The 25,097-nt window shown below is 37.6% G+C and overlaps 1 protein-coding gene across 1 annotated transcript; it reads left to right on the top strand.

Moving 5' to 3' along the window:
* Window positions 1-433: 433 nt before the first annotated feature.
* LOC115230377 (collagenase 3) lies at window positions 434-17,457 on the top strand (the record flags this gene model as incomplete). Its single annotated transcript, XM_029800582.2, has 9 exons — window positions 434-560; window positions 5,224-5,355; window positions 6,856-6,956; window positions 8,304-8,535; window positions 10,054-10,212; window positions 12,015-12,371; window positions 13,805-13,962; window positions 15,731-15,878; window positions 16,876-17,457. Coding segments are annotated over 9 exons (1,719 nt in total), but the record flags the coding sequence as incomplete, so codon positions are not given.
* Window positions 17,458-25,097: the final 7,640 nt, after the last annotated feature.

The following is a 25,097-nucleotide window of genomic DNA, read 5'->3' as shown; positions in this document are numbered from 1 at the left end:
AGAATCCACATATCGGTTCCATTCTAGCAAAAACTGTCTGACGAACGGCAACGGGAAACTCAGAGTAACAGGCTTTTGTTGAATTTTCTGCTGCTTTGAATAAAGCATATTTCTCTACCACTGGTATTTGAGTACTCTTTTTTCCACCTTGTTTCACATTTATGTGTTTACTCCGGTATATATATATATATATATATATATATAAAGTCATATTTAGCATGCTTGGGTATATTTGAACATGATAAGACCTTTTGCTGCAGATATAGTCCCAAGAAAAAATTCAATAGTCCCTCAGATAGAAGTCAACACATTGTTTCCCAGAATGAGGTCAAGAATCTCCCTAAAATAGGTCAATTGTTCCCTGGAACATAAGACAATAAAACCACAAAGTTTATTTCCTTCATTGATTTGCCTTTTTATTCTTTTATTCTAGAATTATCTAATACGGTATGGCTACCTCCATCCTGGTTATGGTTGGTTCCTTGGCAATACTGAAGCCAAGATTGAACTTCAAGCTGCTCTCCAGAGATACCAAAGAGTTGCAGGAATAACAGTTACAGGTTAGACTTGTATTTTTTATTGATTTTTACCGATTTTTATTGAGTGTCGTTGATTTTTTTTTATTAGTTATTTACATTTTAAGAATCTTTATTGACTTTTGTCCATTATTATTGATGTTGTTGGTTGCTATGGTTTCTTATAAGTGTTGTTCTGAAAGTGTTGTTCCAAAAGTGTTGTTCTGAAAGTGTCATTCTGAAAGTGTTGTTCTGAAAGTGTTGTTCTAAAAGTGTTAAGTGTTGTTCGGAAAGTGTTGTTCGGAAAGTGTTTTTCTGAAAGTGTTGCTCTGAAAGTGTTGCTCTGAAAGTGTTGTTCTGAAAGTGTTGTTCTGAAAGTGTTGTTCTGAAAGTGTTCTTCTGAAAGTGTTGCTCTGAAAGTGTTGCTCTGAAAGTGTTGTTTTGAAAGTGTTGTTCTGAAAATGTTGTTCTGAAAGTGTTGTTCTGAAAGTGTTGTTCTGAAAGTGTTGTTCTAAAAGTGTTGTTCTGAAAGTGTTGTTCTGAAAGTGTTGTTCTGAAAGTGTTGTTCTTGTATACAACAAAAGCTTGGCCTCCAAACACATCATTTACTAACCGACATTTTGTGTTTTTTCTCAAGGAGGTATTGAGTATCATTTGGAATGGAATTGAAAGCTGATGTCAGTGGTTGATTGAATGGTGTGTGTGTGTGTGGGAGGTGGGGCTTTTTTTATATTATTATTCAAGCCATCCTGTGTCTTCACAGGCTTTGCAAGTAGCTTGGTGGCCGAGTGGTGTAATCTGAATTTGTGTTATGAATCGGAGCATGTGCATTTTGTGATCTTTCGAGGGTGTGTGCATAGGAAGGTAATGGATTTGAATGATATTAGTCTTTTTGTTCTTGTCGTTGTTGTTGTGAAAATTTCAGTTGTTCTAACATTGTTGTAAATAACTGCCGGAAATGAGGAGGAAAGAGATAAACTGTCCACACCCACATTACACTCTCTCTTCCCCCCTCTCTCTCTTCCTCTCACTCTCTCTTCCTCTCATTCTCTCTTCCTCTCACCCTCTCTTCCTCTCATGCTCTCTCCCTCTTCCTCTCTCTCTCTCTCTCTCTTTCTCTCCCCGCTACTCATCCAACACACCCATATGCAAACTTACACACACGCACAACCTGAATCCCACCACCTGCTAATTGAGGATGTCACTGGTTATTTCGGTGAATAATAAAGGCATCCTCCTTTCCCTCCTCTCCCTGCCCCCTCCTCGTCATCATCATCATCACCATCACTATCATGACCAACATCATCATCATCATCAGGATCATGATCATGATCACCATCATGATCACCATCATCATCACCATCATCATCACCACCATCATCATCACCATCATCATCATCATCATCATCATAATTCTCATCCTCCTCCTCCTCATCATCCTCATCATCATCCTCATCATCATCCTCATCATCATCATCATCATCGTCATCATCCTCATCATCACCATCCTCATCATCACCATCATCATCATCATCATCATCATCATCATCATCATCATCATCATTACTATTAAGGTGGTGAGCTGGCAGAATCATTAGCTCACCGAGTGAAATGCTTAGTGGTATTTTGTCTGCCATTACGTTCTGAGTTCAAATTCCACCAAGGTCGACTTTGCTTTCAGCTTTTCAAGGTCAGTAGATTAAGTACCAGCGAAACACTGGGGTCGGTGTAATCGACTATTCCCCTCCATCAAAATTTCAGGCCTTGTTCCTATAGTAGATAAGATTATTATTATTATTATTACATCTCTTCACATTACTGTCACTGCCACCATCACGACCAACCACCACCACTAGTTAAACAACAACAACCCTGATTATTACATCCAAGGTGCAGGAGTGGCTGCATGGTAAGTAGCTTGTTTATCAACCACATGGTTCTGGGTTCAGTTCCACTGTGTGGCACCTTGGGCAAGTGTCTTCTACTATAGCCTTGGGCCAACCAAAGCCTTGGGAGTGGATTTGGTAGACGGAAACTGAAAGAAGCCTGTCGCATATATGTATATGTATATATATATGTGTGCGTGTTCGTGTGTCTGTGTTTGTTCCCCCAACATCGCTTGACAACCGATGCTGGTGTGTTTACGTCCCCATAACTTAGTGGTTTGGCAAAAGAGAACGATAGAATAAGTACTATGCTTACAAAGATAAGTTCTGAGATCGATTTGCTCGACTAAAGGTGGTGCTCAAGCATGGCCACAGTCAAATGACTGAAACAAATTTGTAAAGAGAGATATATGTTTAAGAAGTAATTAAACTCACGAAGTGCATTTGGCAGTAAAACTTTGTCTCAGAAAAAACCCCTCCAACCCATGCCAGCATGGAAAAGTGGATGTAAAGTGATGCTGCTGCCATTGGTTATGATGATGAAATGTGCTAACAAAGCAGTTTCAGTAAGGTTGCTCAACCAGCTAGAAATATCAGCTAAACTACCACCCTCTTAAAGAAGGCAGGACATACAGGCACAGGCATGGCTGAGTGGTAAGAAGCTTGCTTCCCAACCTCATGGTTCCAGGTTCTGTCCCTCTGCATGCCACCTTGGGCAAGTGTCTTCTACTATAGCTTTGGGTCGACCAAAGCCGTATGAGTGGATTTGGTAAATGGAAACTGAAAGAAGCTTGCTATACATACATACATACATACATACATACATACATACATACATACATACATACATATATACATACACACACACACATATAAGTGTGTGTGTATGTCTTTGTGTCTGTTTGTCCCCCACCACCGCTTGACAACTGGTGTTGGTGTATTTATGTCCCCATAACTTAGCGGTTTGGCAAATAGGTTAGTTTTGACTTAAATTACCTCAAGGCAGTGCTGCAGCATGGCCAATGTCACATGATTGAAACAAGTAAAAGATAAGCAATAAAAGATATTAGATTAGGCGTAGGAGTGGCTGTGTGGTAAGTAGCTTGTTTATGAACCACATGGTTCTGGGTTCAGTCCCACTGCGTGACACCTTGGGCAATTGTCTTCTACTATAGCCTCGGGTCAACCAAAACCTTGTGAGTGGATTTGGTAGACGGAAACTGAAAGAAGCCCGTCGTATATGTGTATATATATGTATGTGTGTGTGTGTGTGTGTGTGTGTGTATGTTTGTGTGTCTGTGTTTGTCCTCCCCAACATCTCTTGACAACCGATGCTGGTGTGTTTACGTCACCATAACTTAGCGGTTCGGCAAAAGCGACCGATAGAATAAGTCCTGGGGTCGATTTGCACGACTAAAGGCGGTGCTCCAGCATGGCCACAAACAAGTGAAATAGTAAATAGTAAATAGATTCACTTTGAAGCAGAGGATAACCATCGCTGAAATGGTTTGCTGGATCAAGCTTGACCTAGGGTTAAACACACAACAACACAAATAGCAAAAATGATTATAATAACAACAACAATTGTCATATCATATATTTAAAATTAACTGATGTAAAAAAAAAAATGGGGAGCAAAAAGGAGGAGGAGGAAAGGAGGTGATGCTGGTGGGGGTCGGTGGAAATGTGGCTGGTCTGCTGTTTATCATCTTCAAGCAATTTTTTTCCAACAATTGGGTTTTCCTGCTCTCTCTTTGACCTTTTATAAATATGCACCAAGTAACCTTTGATCTGTGTGACCTTTCCTACATCTTACACCCACCTCCTTTTGCCTTCCACTTGTTCTCTACCCTATCTAGGAGCTTAGTTATATTGTGTGTATGTGTTAAGGATATATATTATATATGCTTGTGCATATGTATATATGTATGGATGTATCATATCTATATGTATATATATACACATAAATATATATATAATATAAATAATATATATATGATAGATCGTTAGCCACTACACATATTTTTTTCTCTCCTTGTTTTCTGTGTCCCTTTCTGTAGAAGAGCGTAGGCTCGAAACGTAAAAGACTTTTTCTATTCCTGAGCGTTATACTAATACATCTGTTTGTTTTGTACACCACCTGTCTTTGTCTTTTGTTGTTTTTTTCGTAAACTCTCCCTATATATATATAACTAATAAACCTCACCAAAAAATATAAGAATACTCTTTTAAATTAGTAGAATGGTAAGCTAGAATATAATACTAAAGAACCCACAGGAACCTTATCTCCCTTTAAGACCAAACCCAGCAATAAATACATAACTGGATGAGGTAATCTTCAGGTCACAAGGAAATATGACTATTTATAGTAACACCAACACCTCATAAAGGTGTGTAACTGGTACTTAATTTACTGACCCCGAAAAGATGAAAGGTAAAGTCGACCTCGGCAGAATTCGAACTCAGAACGTAATAGCAGATGAAACACCGCTAAGCATTTCACCCGGCGTGATTCAGGCATAGTGTATCTAGGACTATATCTAATGTATCCTTTTTTAAGGACTTGTTAGTTAACCCTTTTGTTGGCACATTTATGTTGAAATACTCTGCCTTTGATTCACATAATTTTGAAAATAATAAAGAATTTAATTAAACAGATTTCTCATGATTAATCAGGTGTTTGGAAATTTTGATGAAAAGTTTAAATTTAGATTGCTTTTAAACAAGGAATTTTTATCATAGAACCAAGGAGTTTCAGGTGGGTCAGTATGAGAATGGTTAAGAAAGATTTGGTTTATAATATTTTGTTCTATTTTATGCAGGTTTCTTTGATGAAAATACATTTAAAATGATGAGGAAAAAACGATGTGGTGTTCCAGATATGAATTATGCACCAAGTTTAGGCCTGAGAGAAGCTATTTCTCCACGTCGCAAGCGAAGATTTGCTTTACAAGGTAAGTGGTCAGTGAATGTACCCACTACTTCTGCTCTTCATCAGAGATACACATATCATCAGAAGATCTTCTGGGAAGTGGTAAGTAGCTTGTCTACCAACCACATGGTTCCGGGTTCAGTCCCACTGCGTAGCAACTTGGGCAAGTGTCTTCTACTATAGCCTCGGGCCGACCAAAGCCTTGTGAGTGGATTTGGTAGACGGAAACTGAAAAGAAGCCCGTCGTATATATGTATATATATATATATATATATGCATGTGTGTGTTTGTGTGTCTGTGTTTGTCCCCTAGCATTGCTTGACAACCGATGCTGGTGTGTTTATGTCCCCGATACTTAGCAGTTCGGCAAAAGAGACCGATAGAATAAGTAGTGGGCTTACAAAAGAATAAGTCCCGGGGTCGAGTTGCTCGATTAAAGGCGGTGCTCCAGCATGGCCACAGACAAATGACTGAAACAAGTAAAAGAGTAAAAGAGAGAGAGCAATAGATTTCACGACACCATATCACTGCCACAAAATCATAATCACAGCATCACCAATAAATTGGAAATGTGTTTACAGGCTTATATGATATACCACATGGTGTGAGACAAATTTGGGAAGTTTTATAATGGCGATACTTTCCACTATCTACACACCAGAATAAAGAACACATCCATATGAATACCTGAGCAGTTAATAAAATATATTAAAAAATGCCATATAGGTGCAGGAGTGGCTGTGTGGTAAGTAGCTTGCTTACCAACCACACGGCTCCGGGTTCAGTCCCACTGCATGGCACCTTGGGCAAGTGTCTTCTACTATAGCCTCGGGCCAACCAAAGCCTTGTGAGTGGATTTGGTAGACGGAAACTGAAAGAAGCCTGCCGTATATATGTATATATATGTATGTGTGTGTGTATTTGTTTGTGTCTGCGTTTGTCCCCCCAACATCACTTGACAACCGATGCTGGTGTGTTTACGTCCCCTGTAACTTAGCGGTTCGGTAAAAAAGAGACCGATAGAATAAGTACTGGGCTTACAAAAGAATAAGTCCCGGGGTCGATTTGCTCGACTAAAGGCGGTGCTCCAGCATGGCTGCAGTCAAATGACTGTGAAACAAGTAAAAGGGTAAAAGAGAGAGAGAGAGAGAGAGAGTAACCAGAACATTACCATTCACCATCAAAGCAGTGAGCAAAAATCTTGAGAACATTGTACATCTATAACTACATTACTCAATGAAGTCTTAGTATTGAGAATGTGTAATTTCACTGCAAATAGAAATCACCAGAAATTTCAAATGTTGTGTATATCTCATTCAAAACAGAACATCTACATACATACATTGGATCACTCTGAATATGCAGATGTGCTTCACAGAACACAGCTTGGATGACTGTCCCTTATATACACCAACACACACACACACACACACTGATGCCACAGCCACATAACTGACACTTTGTGCCAGTGGCACATAAGTTTGTGTATATATTTGTATATTTGTCTGTTCAATCTTTATAGGGTCAAAGTGGAAGCATCGTGAAATTACATACAAGGTCAGTGACTATCCCCAAAACCTGTCCCACCATGATGTGGATGCTACCATAAACGCTGCATTCAAGGTAAGAAACCATTATTATTATTATTATTATTATTATTATTATTATTATTATTATTATTATTATTATTATTATTATTAATTATTAATTGGAAAAGCGTAAGACCGGTGGGGTCTGAGGGTATCGGATGAAGGGCGGCGAGCTGGCAGAAACGTTAGCACGCCAGGCGAAATGCGTAGCCGTATTTCGTCTGCCGTTACATTCTGAGTTCAAATTCCGCCGAGGTAGACTTTGCCTTTCATCCTTTCGGGGTCGATAAATTAAGTACCAGTTACGCACTGGGGTCGATATAATCGACTTAATCCGTTTGTCTGTCCTTGTTAGTCCCCTCTGTGTTTAGCCCCTTGTGGGTAGTAAAGAAACAAATTATTATTATTATTATTATTATCGAGTGAGAGAGCAGTGCATGCCATCAAAGTGACACTGGGGTAGAATATACGAAGCCCAGTATACCCATCATGACTACCCATCTGATAAGGGTACACCAGGCACATGCATCACAACCATAGGTGCGCAACATGGTGATCTCATATCCAGATAAACAGCACTTGACCTTGCAGGTGGAGTTCAGTTAGAATTATCTTCAGGTCGAATAGTCCATCCCACTCAAAAGGTCCCTGAGTAAGGTTTGTTTTAAGGAGTGGCTGTGTGGTAAGTAGCTTGCTTACCAACCACATGGTTCCAGGTTCAGTCCCACTGCGTGGCATCTTTAGCAAATGTCTTCTACTATAGCCTAGGGCTGAACAAAGGCTTATGAGTGAATTTGGTAGATGGAAACTGAAAGAATCCCTTCTTATATATATGTATGTGTATGTTTGTGTGTCTGTGTTTGTCCCCCTAACATTGCTTGACAACCGATGCTGGTGTGTTTACGTCCCTGTAACTTAGCAGTGTGTGTGTGTGTCTGTGTCTGTGTGTGTGTATACGTGTCTGTGGAGGAATTACTCTTTTACTTGTTTCAGTCATTTGGAGCACCGCCTTTAATCGAGCAACTCGACCCCGGGACTTATTCTTTTGTAAGCCCAGTACTTATTCTATCGGTCTCTTTTGCCGAACCGCTAAGTAACGGGGACATAAACACACCAGCATCAGTTGTCAAGCAATGCTAGGGGGACAAACACGCAAACACACACACGCATATATATATATATACAACGGGCTTCTTTCAGTTTCCGTCTACCAAATCCACTCACAAGGCTTTGGTCGGCCCGAGGCTATAGTAGAAGACACTTGCCCAAGGTGCCACGCAGTGGGATTGAACCTGGAACCATGTGGTTGGTTAGCAAGCTACTTACCACACAGCCAGAGGAATTATATATTTTTAACTCTTTTCTTACTTTACTTTTTCAGGTTTGGAGCAACATAACATTTCTACAGTTTACGTGGAAGCCAAGGGATATTGTAGACATCAACATCCGGTTCCTGTCTGGTAACCATGGTGACGGGATGCCATTCGATGGGCCAGATGGAATCACAGCTCATGCTTTCTTCCCAAACAGCAACAACGATGACTTTGATGGAGATATTCATTTTGATGCTGAAGAAAATTGGGTGCTGAGTAACAAAGCTGACCAAAAATCAGGTATTTGGGTAGATTCGGTAAATTTCATCCCTTCCTCATGGTGCCAAAGTTAAAAACCATTATTGTATAGGCAGGTGTTACAGGTTCAGCTCCAATGTGTGACCCCTTGGGCAAATATCTTCTACTATAGCCTTGGCCCAACCAAAGCCTTGTGAGTGGAGTTCAAGAATGGAAACTGAAAGAAGCCCATCGTGTATATATGTCTGTGTGTGTGTGTTTGTGTGTGACTGTGTCTGTGTTTGTTCCCCACCGCTGCTTGACGACCGGTGTTGGTGTGTTTACATCCTTGTAACTAGGCAGTTTGACAAAAGAGAGAGAAAGAGAGATAGTGATGCGGTGTCGAGGTGTACCCTCGAGGTACAAGGAGGTGAATATAAATGGATAAAGGATTGGACAGGGTGCATGTGCAGAGAATTCAGAAGAGTGCAAAGGGGAAGAAGGGAAGGAAAGAGGGAATACAGTGGGGTGGGAGTGAAAGAAGTATATAAGGGAGCAACAGAATAACAGTGAAATGGTTGGTAGTAGTGAGGATACACTCTCTTTGAAAATCAGACAATTCTTTTGCTTCTGGTGCTCATAGCATGGCTAGTTGCTATAAACATTTAATATAATGAGAGGTAATATTTATACCCCTTAAATGCAGATGTTCTGTTAGAACAAACTATACTGTGGTAGATGCCATGAGAGAGGTTCTCATATTGACTTTTTGATGCAAAACACACTCTTGTTTATGTTGCTTGCGGGGTGATCTGGATCCACCAAGTCCAGTGCTGAGACTACCAGATCACATAATTTTGACTTTCCTTGGTCTAATCAATGAGGATGTTTGACTGCTAGAGATAGCAGCGACTCACCTCTCTGCTAATGAAATATAGATTAACAGTGCCAGAACTGGGCAACTGTCTTCTACTACAACCTTGGGCTGACCAAATCCTTGTTAGGGGATTTGGTAGATGGAAATTGAAAGAAGCCATCATATATGTGTGTGTGTGTATATATATCTACATATACATATATATTGTTATATATATATATATATATGTATCGATGTTTGTGAATTTTTGTGTCTGTGTTTGTCCTCCTGCCACCACTTGACAACCAGTGTCCATGTGTTTACATCCCCGTGACTTAGCAGTTTGGCAAAAGTGACTGACAGAATAAGTATCAGGTTTTGAAAAATAAGTACTAGGGGTCATTGCATTCGACTAAAAGTTCTTCAAAGTGGTGGCCCTCCATGGTCTCAAGTAAAAGATGAAAGAAGATTACAAAATGAAAGTGAAAGTGGTTTATAAAATTTATTTTATTTATTTATTTTATATAGTTTTAGCTCACGAGCTGTGGCCATGCTGGGGCACCGCCATTTGCTGGGGCACCGCCATATGTCTGTCTTTTAAATAGATGTCATGACTTTTTCATGTTGTAATTGTCTCAATTCACCAAACAACAAAAGGTCCAACTAAAAATATTGTTAATTGTTACATTGATTAATTAACCTGTTGTTGTTTTTTTTTATAAAAGGTCAGATCAGTCTACTGTGTCAAGCGATCCACCAAATTGGTCACTCATTAGGATTATTCCACTCTGAGAGCATTTCAGCACAAATGTGGCCATACATCATGGAATGCAATGGCACTTCAGTGCATGCTGATGACATTCAAGCACTACAGTCACTCTACAGTAAGTATAGCATCTTTATTACACACATGTGAGTGAGAACACTTTGAGATATTTTTGGTATCTAACATATGTCAGATACTGCGAGCGCTGCTTCTGATTGGTCAATCCATGGTGATGACCTGAGGTCACGGTGATAGCGCTGCTTCTGATTGGTCAATTCATGGTGATGACCCGAGGTCACAGTGACGGCACTACTTTTGTCATTCATAAGTTACAACTAAACGTGAAGAATTTAGTTATTGGGTTAATAAAATATGGTCGTTTATTTGTGTGTAATAAATAAAATACCAAACTCATTCCCTATGGATACCGTATTTATTACAACTCGTGGCTTGTAATAAATACGGTATCCATAGGGAACTCGTTTGGTATTCTCTCTGTATCCCCTACCTCTTATTCAACAGCCTCTGCTATGTTGGACATAACAGCCTATCTTGTTGGTGTTAAATAACTGATGACTTGTTTCATGATTATAACATTTTATGAGAAACATTTCCCTTAACCCTTTCGTTACTGAATTTATTTTGAGATGCTCTGTGTTTCTTTCAATTACTTTAAATATAACAAAGAATTTAGTAAAATTACTTGGTTATCATTCAGCTAGTGCTAGGAACATAAATTGTGTCTAAGGTTTGGTGGAAGATTTTAATTCAAAACTTATGAAAACAAGGCATTTGTACTCAGAGCCAGAGCCAGTTTCAGCCAGGTTGGTATCGAAAAGGGTTAAGACTTAATTTGAGAAGGAGTGGAAAACACTCTGTAGTGTATTAATTGGTAACAATAATCTGATAAACAATAGATACAGAGTTTAATCCTTTAGCATTCTCATTATTCTATCAAAATTAATGCTAATTTATTCATATTCTTTTGAATTAATCATGCCTTATCTCATAGCTTAGAGATTTTGATGAGGTAGCTGTTAACTTTTAGAATGATATTGTAGGGTTGATATAAGATGCCAGAACAGGCCAGTTTGAACATAAAACAGGTGGAATATTTTGGCCGGATCTATGGCTGGTTTAAATGCTAAAGAATTAAGTCCCATTAGAAGAACTGTTGCTTTTTTCTGTCTCAATTTGGTGTTTTTAAAATCTTAATAATATTTGCAATAAACTCTTTGCTATGTTGGACATGAGTTGTAACATCCTGTGTTGTTGGTGTTAAATAGCTGATGATTTGTTTCATGGAGATAAATTTTTATCAGAAATGTTTCCATAAAACTTCATTTGAGAAGAAGGAGTGAAAAACACTCTCTTGTGGCAATAATTATATTTGATAAACAATAGATACAGGGTTTTATCCCATTAGAAGACCTGCTGCATTTTTTGTTCTAATTTGTGTTAAAATTTTTATAACATTTGCAATAAATGCTTCAAAGCTAATTCGTAATTTTAAATCTCTCTCTATATAAACGGCAGTTTGTCTGTGCGTTTTCTGTGTGTCTGTTTTCTCGTACCCTCACTCTGACCACGGCTTTCAACCGATTCTGATGAAACTTGACACACACATAGCCCAATGTCATAATTCAAAACTAACGCAGCTAAAGTTTTGAAAAGTTCCCCCAGTTCTGAAAAAAATCGATAAATTCGACATGGGGTCGAGAATCAGAACCCAAACCACAGACCGTCTAGGGGACGCAACTCCACCTTTTTTAACTCTCAAAAAAAATTTACCATCATTTTTTTCCCATTTTTTTGCTATTTTTTGGCTATAACTCTCTAAAAATGCTTTATAGTTATTTCCCTTACAAACCTGAGCAACGCCGGGCGATACTGCTAGTATGTTATATTTTCAATCAACAGGTCCCTCTGAGGGCATCCAAACTGCAGTTTCTAGTAATATGTCAACCAACAAGGATGAGAACTTTGAAGATGACCATTCAGGGTCACAGGGTTCAAGTTCTACAACAGTCAGCAGCTCCCACTTGACCAGCCCATCGATGTCAGCTGGGGACAGATTCTGGTGGACACACAGCCAAGACACACAGACAGAACGACAAACCTATCCATATTGGTACCGCTTCTCCAGACTGGGGCCATCAACGACCTCACCCTCGGCCTTACTGACATCAGCTCAAACTACAGTTAGGCCAAAGTACTGTGATGGCAGATTGGATGCTATCACTGTTGCAACAGATCACCTGACCTATGGATTTAGAGGTTGGATTTTAAAAAAAAATTTCTTTTTCTTTTTCAAAAGATGGATTAGTGGTTTTGTGGCTGAGCGTAACGTTAGAGTGATCAGTTCAAATCATACTCATGATTCAGAATATTATTATGCTTTAATTTTTTATTGTTGTTTTTAAGAATGGTTGTCATAATGTAAAGGTTATAAGATAAGGTCAGGGGTTATGTGAGAGAGGGAGGTCATAGAGTATTATCATAGCAAGAGTTCATAAAGAGAAGAGGTCATAGAATGAGGTTCTACAGCAGTCAAAAAGTGAATAGGTCAAAGAAAGAGGTCATTAAGTAAAGACTATGGGATTAGTTAAAGGCCGATAGATCGGAGATCATGGTGTAACAATCTCCACCACTGTCCAATCTACTTCTGTATGTCTATAGATTCTGGTGGTAACCACAGCAGAGATTAACAAGGTGAATGTGTAGGTTGCTTTTGGGGTAGGGTGTAAGTCAATTACACCAACCCCAGTGCTCAACTGGTACTTATTTTATCAACCTTGAAAGAATGAAAGGCAAAGTTGACTTTGGTGGAATTTGAACTCAGAATGTAAAGATGGTTGAAATGCCACTAAGCATTTTGTCTGGTATGCTAACAATTCAGCCATCTCACTGCCTTCTAACAGCTACAATTTTAACTGTTAGATCTTCAAGTACTGGAGTCAGCAGGAGAGTCCACTATATGTACTAGATGAGCTTCTGCTCAGTTTCTGTCATCAAATTCGATGACTGGCATCCATGATAGTAGAGCATTAAGAGTACCATACAAGTGAGATCATTGCCAGAGCAACAAGCTGGCTTCCATGCCAATGGTACATTAAAAACACCATTCGAGCTACTAGCATTTGTGTAGGTGGCACCTGAAAAAAACATTTGAGTGAGGTCGTTGCCAGTGCCACTGGACTGGCTCCTGTGCAGGTGGCACATAAAAAGCACCATTTTGAGCGTGGCTGTTGCCAGTACCACCTGACTGGCCCTCGTGCCGGTGGCACGTAAAGGCACCCACTACACTCTTGGAGTGGTTGGTGTTAGGAAGGGCATCCAGCCGTAGAAACTCTGCCAGATCAAGATTGGAGCCTGGTGCAGCCATCTGGTTCGCCAGTCCTCAGTTGAATCGTCCAACCCCTACTAGCATGGAAAGCGGACGCTAAACGATGATGATGATGATGATGATGATGGTGATGATGATGACTTCTGTAAATTCACTTGCAAGTTATTGGTCAACTTAGGTCTTTGTTAGAAGGCAGTTGCCCATGGTGTTGTACAGTGGAATTGGTCAGAGAAATATAATGACTGAAATGTGGTGTTAGAAAAGTTGAGTAGATATCTACTTTCTGAAAGTGGAGATGGTAAAGAATAAAATAAAAGAAATCAAGGTGTTAGCAAGTTAAGTAGTGATCAATGTTTTATTTCAGATGAACTGGTGTTCAGGTTCAACCAGATCAATGTTGATTACACATTTCCAAAGAAAATTCAAGAAGTCTTCCCCAGGGGTCCTTTGTCTGTAGATGCTGCAGTGACCTTCAGTAAAAATCGAAAGAAAGCAGCCCTTGGTAGCACATACCTAATAAAAGTGAGTTGGCCTATTTATTGTTTTCTTTTGTTTGTTTATTTTTTTACTATTGTTTTTTTTTTTTGTTGATGTCTAGCCAAAAGTGATCCAGATTCCTTACGGCATTTTGGTCATTGGTCAAACAACTAACAGCAATTCAAAGGACACGTTAAAATGGACTGACACACAATGTGTTCTGTTGTAAGTACAGAGCAACACATGTGAGGGGACACTGAAAAGTTCCTGGCTTTAAGGGTATCGTGAAACGCCTGATTGGAGGCCCAACCTTGAGCTCTTTTACAGGGCTTAGAAAAACTGAAGGTCCACTGCAATATGTGTGAATATGAGAGCTCAATATGTTGACTAAAATCATAATTAACCGATCCTCTTGTATTTTCTTTTATCCAAAGCCAGGAACTTTCCGGCAGGTATGTTTGAATGGTGGGCTATATTGAATGTACACACACACACACACACACACACATATATGGCAGTTTTCACAAGACCAGCTAAAACAGACCAGGCTGATCCATCCTATCCAACAGGTTAGGAAGTATTCGTTTAACTTATGAATTTTCTGGTCCCATAACAATAACATCACACACACACACACACACACACACACACACAAGAAGGTGCTGAAAATTTCCTTGCTTTATGGGTATTGAGAAAGGCCTGGCTGGATGTCCAACCTTTTGAGTTTTTTACAGGGCTTAGAAAAACTGAAGGACCACTGCAATAAGTGTGTGAATCTGAGAGGGAAAGATGTTGAATAAAATCAGGGTGGAATGCAGTGCATTATACTAAATTTTTTCCTAAATTTAGTGACATCTTCTTTATTTAGGGTTTAGTAAGTGAAGAAAGGGCAGTCCCCATTGTAGTGTGTGCGCGATACAAATATAAAGGCACTTACCTTCTCTTCCTAGTGATGGAGACCCTTCGGTGGTAACGGATCCTTCGACACAGCCCCAACCCGAACACTAATGATAGCAGCTGCTGCACCCAACCTAGCGACGTCTTCCCACGTCCTCACACCTCGATGACCCTGATTCGAAAGGCCGAATCCCCGCTGCCTGCGCACGTCTCACGGCTACCCCTTCTGGTTGCCCCAGCTTCTGGTCAACGCACCCAGTTGCTGACGTTATCCTACACCCATTTATACTGTTTTTTTATGACTATCAAAACTTGGAGGAGAAAGAAGGAAGATTGTGACATCATTACACTGGACACCTGTTCAAAATGCTTACAAAGGAGCAAACTCTGCTAAATTCATCCAAGGGTCAGGTGATGGTGTTACATCAAGTAATAAATTAACATCAGTATGCCCCCTATGCAGACTATTTGGCAGTTTCCTAAATAGTCTCTGTCTACTTAATCTTACAAGTTTTGGGTCAACTTAAAACCATGGTCAAAGACACCTATTGAAAGTGTTCAACTCATCATTGTCATCATCATCATCATTATCATCATCATCATTGTCTGTTTTCCAAGCTAGCATGAGTTAGATGGTTTGACTGGAGATGATAAGCCACAGAGCCGCATCAGGCTCCAGCCTGTTTTGGCTTGGTTTCTACAGCTGCTCTATGGAGTGTATTGGGTGCTTTTCATGTGTCACTGGCATGAATGCCTTTTACATGTCACCGGTACTAGTCACAACTTCCTGCAGAATTGAACTCAGATTGTCCATGATTACAAAGCAAACTTTTTAACTACTGAGCTCTATAAAAAATGCATATTGAGTTGTTATATAAGCTTTTTTTACTTTTTTTTTTATCGCTTTCCTTTTAAGGGCAACCTAGTTTGGCGCTACAGACACACAGAGGACGGTTTCCAACTGGAACACTTCTATCCAAAACCCTGGGCCAAAGAATGGGATGTAACTGGTACCAAAATTGAATCAGCCTTTAAATTAGGCCGGAAAATCTACCTGTTAATTGGTGAGTAATTTTTGCATGTGTGTGTATATGTCACAGATAGCAGATGTGTGTTTGTGTTCATTGACATGCCATGACATTCATTATATGTGTGTATATTCTGTATGTGTGTATGTGTGTTGACATCATGGAAGCCATGTTTTGTCAAGATTAACAAACGAAAACTGTGTTTAATTGTTTGCATTAATAAATAGAGATCCAAATATCACAAAAATTTGTACTGCAATGCTGAAGGTAAGTATGAAAATAAATATTAAAAAAATTAAGATAAAATATACTATTTCTGAGATATTTTGGTTACACACAAACATCTCTAAAGTTTTAGTATTATTATGATATGTTAACCACAACTATTTTTATATATTTTCTCCCAGATGTACTTAATTCTTTATTTCAAGAAACACATGGTATATTTCTGAAATCATTAATAATTATTTAAAATTTTGGCTCAAGACCAACAATTTTGAGGTGTGGGGAAGTAAGTTGCATCAACCTCCTGTACTCAGATGATACTTATTTTATCTTGAGCATGCATGAAATAGCAGCCAAATCTTTCCTTTTCAGGGGACTGAAAGGCAAAGTTGACTGTGGCAGGATTTGAACTCAGTATCTAGGGTGTTAGAAGAAATACTACTTGGCATTTTGTCTGGTACACTAATATTTCTGCTAGCTCCACTGCCTTTCAAACTATTTATAATAAAGACAATACTATTAAGTTATTGCTAAGGCGGTAAGCTGGCTGAGTCATTAGCACACCGGGCAAAATGCTTGGCAGTATTTTGTCTGTCTTTACATTCTGAGTTCAAATTCCTCTGGGGTTGAATTTGTCCTTCATCCTTTTGGGGTTGATAAAATAAATATCAGTCAAGCGCTGGGGTCAATGTAATTGGCCTATCCCCTCCCCTAAAATCGATGGCCTTGTGCTAAAATTTTAAATCAATAATAAGTTATTCCAACAATGATTTATAATTAACGTTCTCTTCATTTTCTCCGATCTTAGACAATCGAATCTGGTTGTTGAAAGGCAAGAAATCTCGTCAACGGAAGTATGAGAAGAAGCGAATTAAACTGTTCAACCAGCTGCCAGACTTCCAGGCTGCAGTACAATGGATCAACAGGAATACCTATTTCTTCACTGGCAATGAGTATTACAGAGCTGACTTGCCAGCACAGAGGAGACGATATGTACTGAATGGACCGAGGGATACAGCATATTGGTGGTTTGGCTGTAATGAAATACCACACATACGGCAACCTTTTGAAGATAAAGATGATAACGGGTGGGATCTTGAACTGACTAAATAAACGGATGAGTGAATGAATGGGGTAGATGACTGAATGGGTAGATGGGTAGAAGGGTGGGTAAGTTGAATGGATGGATGAATTGTGTTAAGTGAGTAAATAAATAGGTGGGTAGGTGGATGGTGGTGTATAGTTGGATGTCAGTGTAGGTGCATGGATGGATGAAGAGACACATAGCATACAAACATACATACATATTTTAGCAGATATATAGACAACTATATTGCCAAATGAATAGATACACTGACAGATATATATATATATATATATATATATATATATATATTTATTTTATAGAAGGAGCTTCTACAGAACTAGAACTGTTTCATTCAAATGAAATCATCAGGAAGCTTGCTGTCAAAATAAGTCTTGGCATTTATACATTTGTACAAATGCATACAAATGTATAAATGCCAAGACTTATTTTGACAGCAAGCTTCCTGATGATTTCATTTGAATGAAACAGTTCTAGTTCTGTAGAAGCTCCTTCTATAAAATAAATTAATTTACTCTGCTATGTATTGAGTACCTTATTTACTGTGGTTAACCCCGACTCAACCGGGACCTACATATATATATATATATATATATATATATATATATATATATATATATATATATATATATATATATATATATATATAGAGAGAGAGAGAGAGAGAGAGAGAGAGAGAGAGAGAGAGAGAAAGAGAGAGAGAGAGAGAGAGAAAGAGTGAGAGGTAGAAATTTTGGTAAACAAAATTAGATTTGACACATCTATACATACATATGTACATACATATATATCAATTTAAATACACAACCGAAAGAGCTACTAATAGTTTCATGCTTTTATGATACTTGAGCAGGCATATTCATAAAATATGCCATGTACCTTAAAGCAATCTTTCAGGCTCTGTCTGTGCATTATATATATATATTTTAAAAACAAGGATGTCTAGGCAATAAGAAAATAAAAATAGACATGGGAGAAATGTGAAGAAGGTTGGTGCAGAAAACGGAACGAGAAACAAGAAATGAAATCAAGAAAACTAAGATCCTCATCCTCTCTGATTGCAGAATTAGTTTAGAACAAGATAACGGAAAATATAATATAATATAATATAATATAATATAATATAATGAAATTATTGTATACAGTGCTCAGGTGCACCACAACTTGTCAGAAAGTGCGTATAAAGTATATGCAGTAATGTACAAATGTCTGGAAAGCGAACAATGTATGAGTCAGATACATGCTTGTGTGTGTATGGAGGGGAGAAAATCAGGTGTAGTGTTGGCGAATCTCAGAAAGCATGGAAGTTTTGAAGGATGCAGTGCTCCGACAACTAACAACTGATGCCGGTAGCTTGTTCCATGCTTCAGCAACTCTTAGCGTGAAAAAATGTTTCCTAAAGTCATGGGAGCTGTGCTGTTTTCTGACTTTGTAAATATGTCCACGGGTGTTAGACGGGTGGAGTTTGAAAAGGTGCTCAGAGTTATTGTTTGTAAGATGGTTAATAATTTTGTCAATGTTTGCATGACAGCAGCTCAATCCAGAGTGGGTGGTGCCCTTCAATTTGATTAAAAAAACAAAAAACCTGTCCATGTGTTTACACTTGCTAAAAATTTCAGATCTTAAATTAAGCAGTGTGTTGAAATTGCTGGATCTAAGAATAATATGAGATCTTTCTGCTATACATAAGTTGCATTTCTGAGATCCATTAACATATGGCTTGAATTTCTTCACTATTCTCCACTTAATTGCATGTGCTGTGAAGCTGCTTTTCAAATTCCATACATGGCTAGCCAATTTAGATGCACTGTCTTATATACAAACAAATGTACAGGTAAGATTGATAGTTAAATAATTAAGTAAGAGGCATATATAGTTAAACCATCTCAGAATTCTTCCCTCCAGAAAAAAAGATTTATTAAATTGTCAAGGTATGAAAGAGATCATTAGTGTGTGAATGACCCTGGATAACCTGAAATACAGAGATTCCTAACTTTAAAAAGTAACTGAAAATTTAGAAGTAATAATAAATTGAAATTTTTGTATTATGTGTGTGCATGTTTGTTTATATGTATGTGTGTATACATGCATGCGTGTTTGTGAATGTATATGTACATGTGTGCAGATGTATATGTGAGTATGTGTATGTCTATTTTATATAAGAATGTGTATATCAATGAAAAAATAAAAATAATATCAATTTTTAGTTGTTTTATTTCAATGAGAGAACTGGACAATTGAATCTCTCTCTCACTTGCAGTATGTACTTTATATTCGACATTCAAGAAATGCAACAACAAAAAATAGTCCTAAACTATCTATATATATAAAAAAGGACCTATTGCTCTGTTTATTAGTCAATTAAAGGAATGAAATTAGCTGCTGAGACTTTCCTGAAATCTGGCACCAGGGAATCCAAAGACACAGTGTCATGATGGTGCATTTTAATATAATTATAACAATAAATTTAATGACAACGATGATGATGTTAATGATGATGATGATGATTTTGAGGATGCTGATGATGCTGATGATGATATGATGTTGATGATGATTTCTTTTATTGGCCACAAGGTCCCTTGAGGACAATATAAAAGTATGAAATACAACACACACAAAAAAGATAATAATAATAATAATAATAATGAGGATGATGAAGATGATGAAGATGATGATAATAATAATAATAAAAATTATAATAATAAAAATTATAATAAAAGTGAATACTGTAAATTCTGTTTGATTTGTTTTTCTAAGTTGGAGGTGGAAAGGCCATTTTTTTCAGAGTATTTGAGACAAGTGGGACAGAGGAAGTTATCTTGAAAGTGGACACCTGACTGAAATGTAAGCAACTAAATAAGGTCCCGTAAATCAGGTGGTTGTATAAAACTGAAGGAGTTAAATAATAAAAAAAATTGTTTTTCTTTTTCCTATTTTCCAGAACAGTGAATGGGGAGACATTCTAGGGACAAATTATAGATAATAATAATAATAAGAAGAAGAAGAATCAAAGATAAAGTGCTATACAAAAAATTGAAAATGAATGAAACAGAAAATAGGCAAAAATAATCGAAGGTAAAGCACTGTACAAGAAATAGAAAATTGAAAACGAATGAAATTGAAAATAGGTGGGTAAAGAAAAGAATGCATGGTCAATTTCATAGGGATGTTGAAGATAAGACAGACAGAGAAAAAAGATGGCTGTGGATGACTAAAAGTGATGTAAAACCAGTAATGGAGCCTCTAATCTGTGCTGCCCAAGATCAAGCACTAAGAACAAACTACATAAAATACAGAATAGATAACACAGCAGAAGATGATAAGTGAAGAATCTGTGGACAAAATGGTGAAACCGAATGGCATATTACCAGTCAGTGTACACCTCTAGCCCAGAAGGAATATAATAGGCACCACGACAATATAGCCAGGCTTGTCCATTGGACACTTTGCCACAAGTATGGACTTGACAGAGCAAAATATTGGTACAACCACAGACCTGAAGGCATTGTTGAAAATAGAAATGCAAAGATCCTATGGAATTTTATGATTCAGTGCAACCATGAGATTGTGAATAGGAAGCTGGACATAGTCTTAATTGAGAAAGAAAACAAACTATGTTGGATCATAGATATAGCATCCCCAGCTGACAACAAGGTATGCGATAAAGAAGAAAGAAAAGTCGAGAGATATGATAGGTTAGCTTGGGAAGTTAAGCAGTTATGGTCGATGAAAAAGGTAGCAGTAGTACCAATAATTGTCGGAGCCCTGAGAACAGTGAGCAAAAATCTCAAGAAGTACGTGGAACAAACAAGGGCTGCAATAAGGGTGGAGCACTTGCAGAAAACAGCACTGCTTGAATACTCCAGAAGGTGCTCAAAAAATAAGAGGTGTTACCTTAGTTCACTGGTAGTGAACAGCTGACACTGAAACACACCTCCAGTGTTTGAAGCTGTGCAAAGGCAATAATAATAATAATAACAATAATAATAGTAATAGTCTTTTCTACTAAAGGTACAAGGTCTGAAATTTTGGGGAAGGGAACTAGTTAATAACATCAACCCCAGTGTTTCGCTGGTATTTCATTTATCGACCCTCAAAAGATGAAAGGCAAAGTTGACCTCAATAGAATTTAAACTCAGAGCATAAAGATGGAAAAAGTGTCACTAAGCATTTTACCTGCTGTACTAATAAATAATATTTTGATCTTAACTGATTGGAAGTGTTATCATGTACATTGTTTTGTCTTGGTATAAATGATGGGCTACAGCAAATATTCTGCTCAATACCACAGATTTTCTTGTCAGTTGTTTGACCTTAACCAGTTGAGCATGTCCCTTAGTTGCTGATGATATGTGCATCTCTGATCACGAGCAGAAGTAGTGGGGGAGCATCATAGCCATTTGTCGAGAGGAATTCTTTAAGGTTTGGATAATTCACCTTTAGAAACATGGGTGTTTTGTTCAACATCTTTAAACAAACCTTATTCAGGGACCTTTTATGTGGGGTGGGCTATTCATCCTGAAGAAAATTTTAACTGGGCCCCACCTGCAAGGTCATGCGCTGTTTATCTTGATATGAGATCACAATATCGTGCACATACGGTTGTGATGCATGTGCCTAGTGTACCCTTATCAGACGGGTAGTCATGATTGGTATACTGGACTTTGTATATTTTACCCCAGTGTCACTTTGATGGTGTGCACTGCTCTCTCATTCAATAATAATAATCATAATAATAATTAATTCTTTTATTGGCCACAAGGGCTGACAAAAATTAATCAAAACATAAAGGGACAAAACAGGACGAAAAGTTACAAAGGGTTTTGTCCGTTTGTAAAAAAGAAAAACGTGTAAAAACAGTGTAACAAGGAAAAATTATAACAACGAAAAACTCCCAAAAGGGGGAGGCGTTACGAAAGTTTCCTGGTGGAAAAATCCATAAAAGCCAACGAGTGCCTGGAATAATAATAACGACTAGCAGGACCTTTGGAAATTCCACAGTGAAAGTCAGTATATTTGAAAACATTATATGTCACTAGAAATTGAAACCACAATCTTGTGATCGTGAATGCAACATTCTAACCACTAGGCCATACGCTCTCACACACGCGCACATATTCTTTTGCATGTTTCAGCCATGCTGGGGCACCGCCTTGATAAAAAGTTATAAATAGACGGACTTCAACATAGCTTTCGTCCTCTAAATTCACTGGGCTGAAGTAGAAAATGTTCTCCCAAGGGTCACGCAGTGGACTGATCTTTTTTTTTCTTTTTTTAATCAGATCACTTTGTAAAAGGGACAGTAGGCCTAATATCCTTGCTGCAGTAGTTACTTTGCATTCCACACTGATACACGCCACAATACCTTCAGATATCCATGACCTCCTCATCTGCTTTAAGAACAAGTAATTAAATTGATCAAACAGTTGAATATTTATCGTCAAAACCAACGGAGATACACACACACACACACACACGCAATCATATACGAGTGTGTGTATGTATGTAAGTATGTATGTATGCATGTATGTATGTATGTATGTGTGTGTTTATGTGTGTATGTATGTATGTGTGTATGTATGTATGTGTGTATGTGTTTGTGTGTATGTGTGTATGTGTGTATGTATGTATGTGTGTGTGTGTATGTATGTGTGTATGTGTGTATGCATGTATGTATGTATGTGTGTATATATGTATGTATGTATGTGTGTATGTATGTATGTATGTGTGTATGTATGTGTGTGTGTGTGTATGTATGTATACATGTATGTATGTATGTAGGTGTGTATGTATGTATGCGTGTGTATGTATGTATGTATGTATGCATGTATGTATGTATGTATGTATGTATGTATGTATGTATGTATGTATGTATGTATGTATGTATGTATGTATGTATGTATGTATTTATTTATGTATGTATGCATGTATTTATGTATGTATGTATGTATGTATGTATGTATGTATGCATGTATGTATTTATGTATGTATGTATGTATGTATGTATGTATTTATGCATGCATGCATGTATGTATGTATGTATTTATGTATGTATGTATTTATGTATGTATGTATGCATGTATGTATGTATGTATGCATGAATGTATGTATGTATGCATGCATGTATGAATGTATGCATGTATGTATGTATGTATGCATGAATGTATGCATGTATGTATGTATGTATGCATGAATGTATGTATGTATGCATGCATGTATGAATGTATGCATGTATGTATGTATGTATGTTTTTATCTATCTATCTATCTATCTATCTATCTATCTATCTATCTATCTATCTATCTATCTATCTATCTATCGACATTGATAGTAATTTATTAATTTATCAATGACCAACGAACTATCTCCTTTTTTGTTCTATTATAATTCCATTTACAACGAAGACACTCTACGTGCATTTAACAGGACAAAACGAGAAGAAAAAGTCAGAATGTAACTAAATTCAGCAAGGATCTACAACGATTCTACAAATCTACCACATCCTTCACTATTATTGATTTTGTTATTTCAATAGAGATCGATACGAAACGGAAAATTTTAGATCGTCAAAATGTCGGTATTTAATCAATTTCGTCCAAATATAACTCATCAATGAGAGACGGCAATCTTTCGTCTCTAGTAGACCTTTCCGTCGATTTCCGTAAAAACACATTTTTTTTTTTTTTACATATGGGCTTGCGGGAACTTTTGAAGTTCACACACACACACACACATGTACATCAATGCTTCCCATGCAGGGTAACTTCAAAAGAACTTCCCTCGTCATACAATCGCTTTCTCTTAGTCTCTTTCGCTCTCATTACTTCAAAAGTTCCCGCAAGCCCATATGTAAAAAAAAAAATGTCTTTTACGGAAATCGACGGAAAGGTCTACTAGAGACGAAAGATCGCCATGAGAGACAGATATTTTAAAATTCCATTTTATTGTTTCTCTTTTACGTGGTTTAAAGTAAAAGATTGCCTCTGATTATTGAAAGCAGTGCTCCAGTATGGCCACGGCCCATGAATGAAACCAGTAAAAGAATAAAAGAATAATAATCCTGATACTAAACTCCACCGAAATGGTATTTTTTTAGACAGGACTAAACTGTGAGGTAACAATAGCAGAGGCATAACTACAGATGTGTGCCTCACCGAATTTGCTGCCTCATAACTTCCAGAAAAATAGATATTTTTTAACGAAATTTTGCACAAATACCGCTTAGATGTTGTTGATTCAGAATATATCGGGTTTTACGGGAAAGAATTTTCCGAGGGGGAGAGGAGTTTCAGAAAATTCATACGATCCGACTTTTTTTTTCACACACATACACTTTCAGCATAACTACAGATGTGTGCCTCACCGAATTTGCTGCCTCATAACTTCCAGAAAATTTGATATTTTTTAACGAAATTTTGGACAAATACCGCTTAGATGTTGATGATTCAGAATATATCGGGTTTTACGGGAAAGAATTTTCCGAAGGGGAGAGGAGTTTCAGAAAATTCACACGATCCGACTTTTTTTTCCCTCATATCTTTCACACACACACACACACACACACATTTGGTTTGCAGTTACTGTCCTAGAAAGTCCAATGGCAAAAAGGAAGTAACGAAGTAATTCTCCAAGGTACTTCCTAACACCCTTTCGCTTTCTCTATTACATACCAACTATAATAATATTTCTATGTGCTTATTATAATATTAGCTTAAAAAGCGAGAAATGCATATTGAATAAAGCAGTCCTTGAAGAAATAAATATAACAGACGAGATGGTCACGATCGGAACGTGTTCATAAGTCAGTTCAACGAAGGTTGCTCTAAAACTAAACGATAGAAACAATTACATCTAATAAACACAAAGAAAGAAAAATAGATAATTAAAGAGTATAAATATTTGTTTTTGAAAGCTGTTATATGTCA

Source organism: Octopus sinensis, unplaced genomic scaffold (genome assembly GCF_006345805.1).
Source record: "Octopus sinensis unplaced genomic scaffold, ASM634580v1 Contig15453, whole genome shotgun sequence".
In the NCBI taxonomy this organism is placed as follows: domain Eukaryota; kingdom Metazoa; phylum Mollusca; class Cephalopoda; order Octopoda; family Octopodidae; genus Octopus; species Octopus sinensis.
Note: the sequence above shows the minus strand (reverse complement) of the source record. Positions and strands in the feature narration are given on the sequence as shown.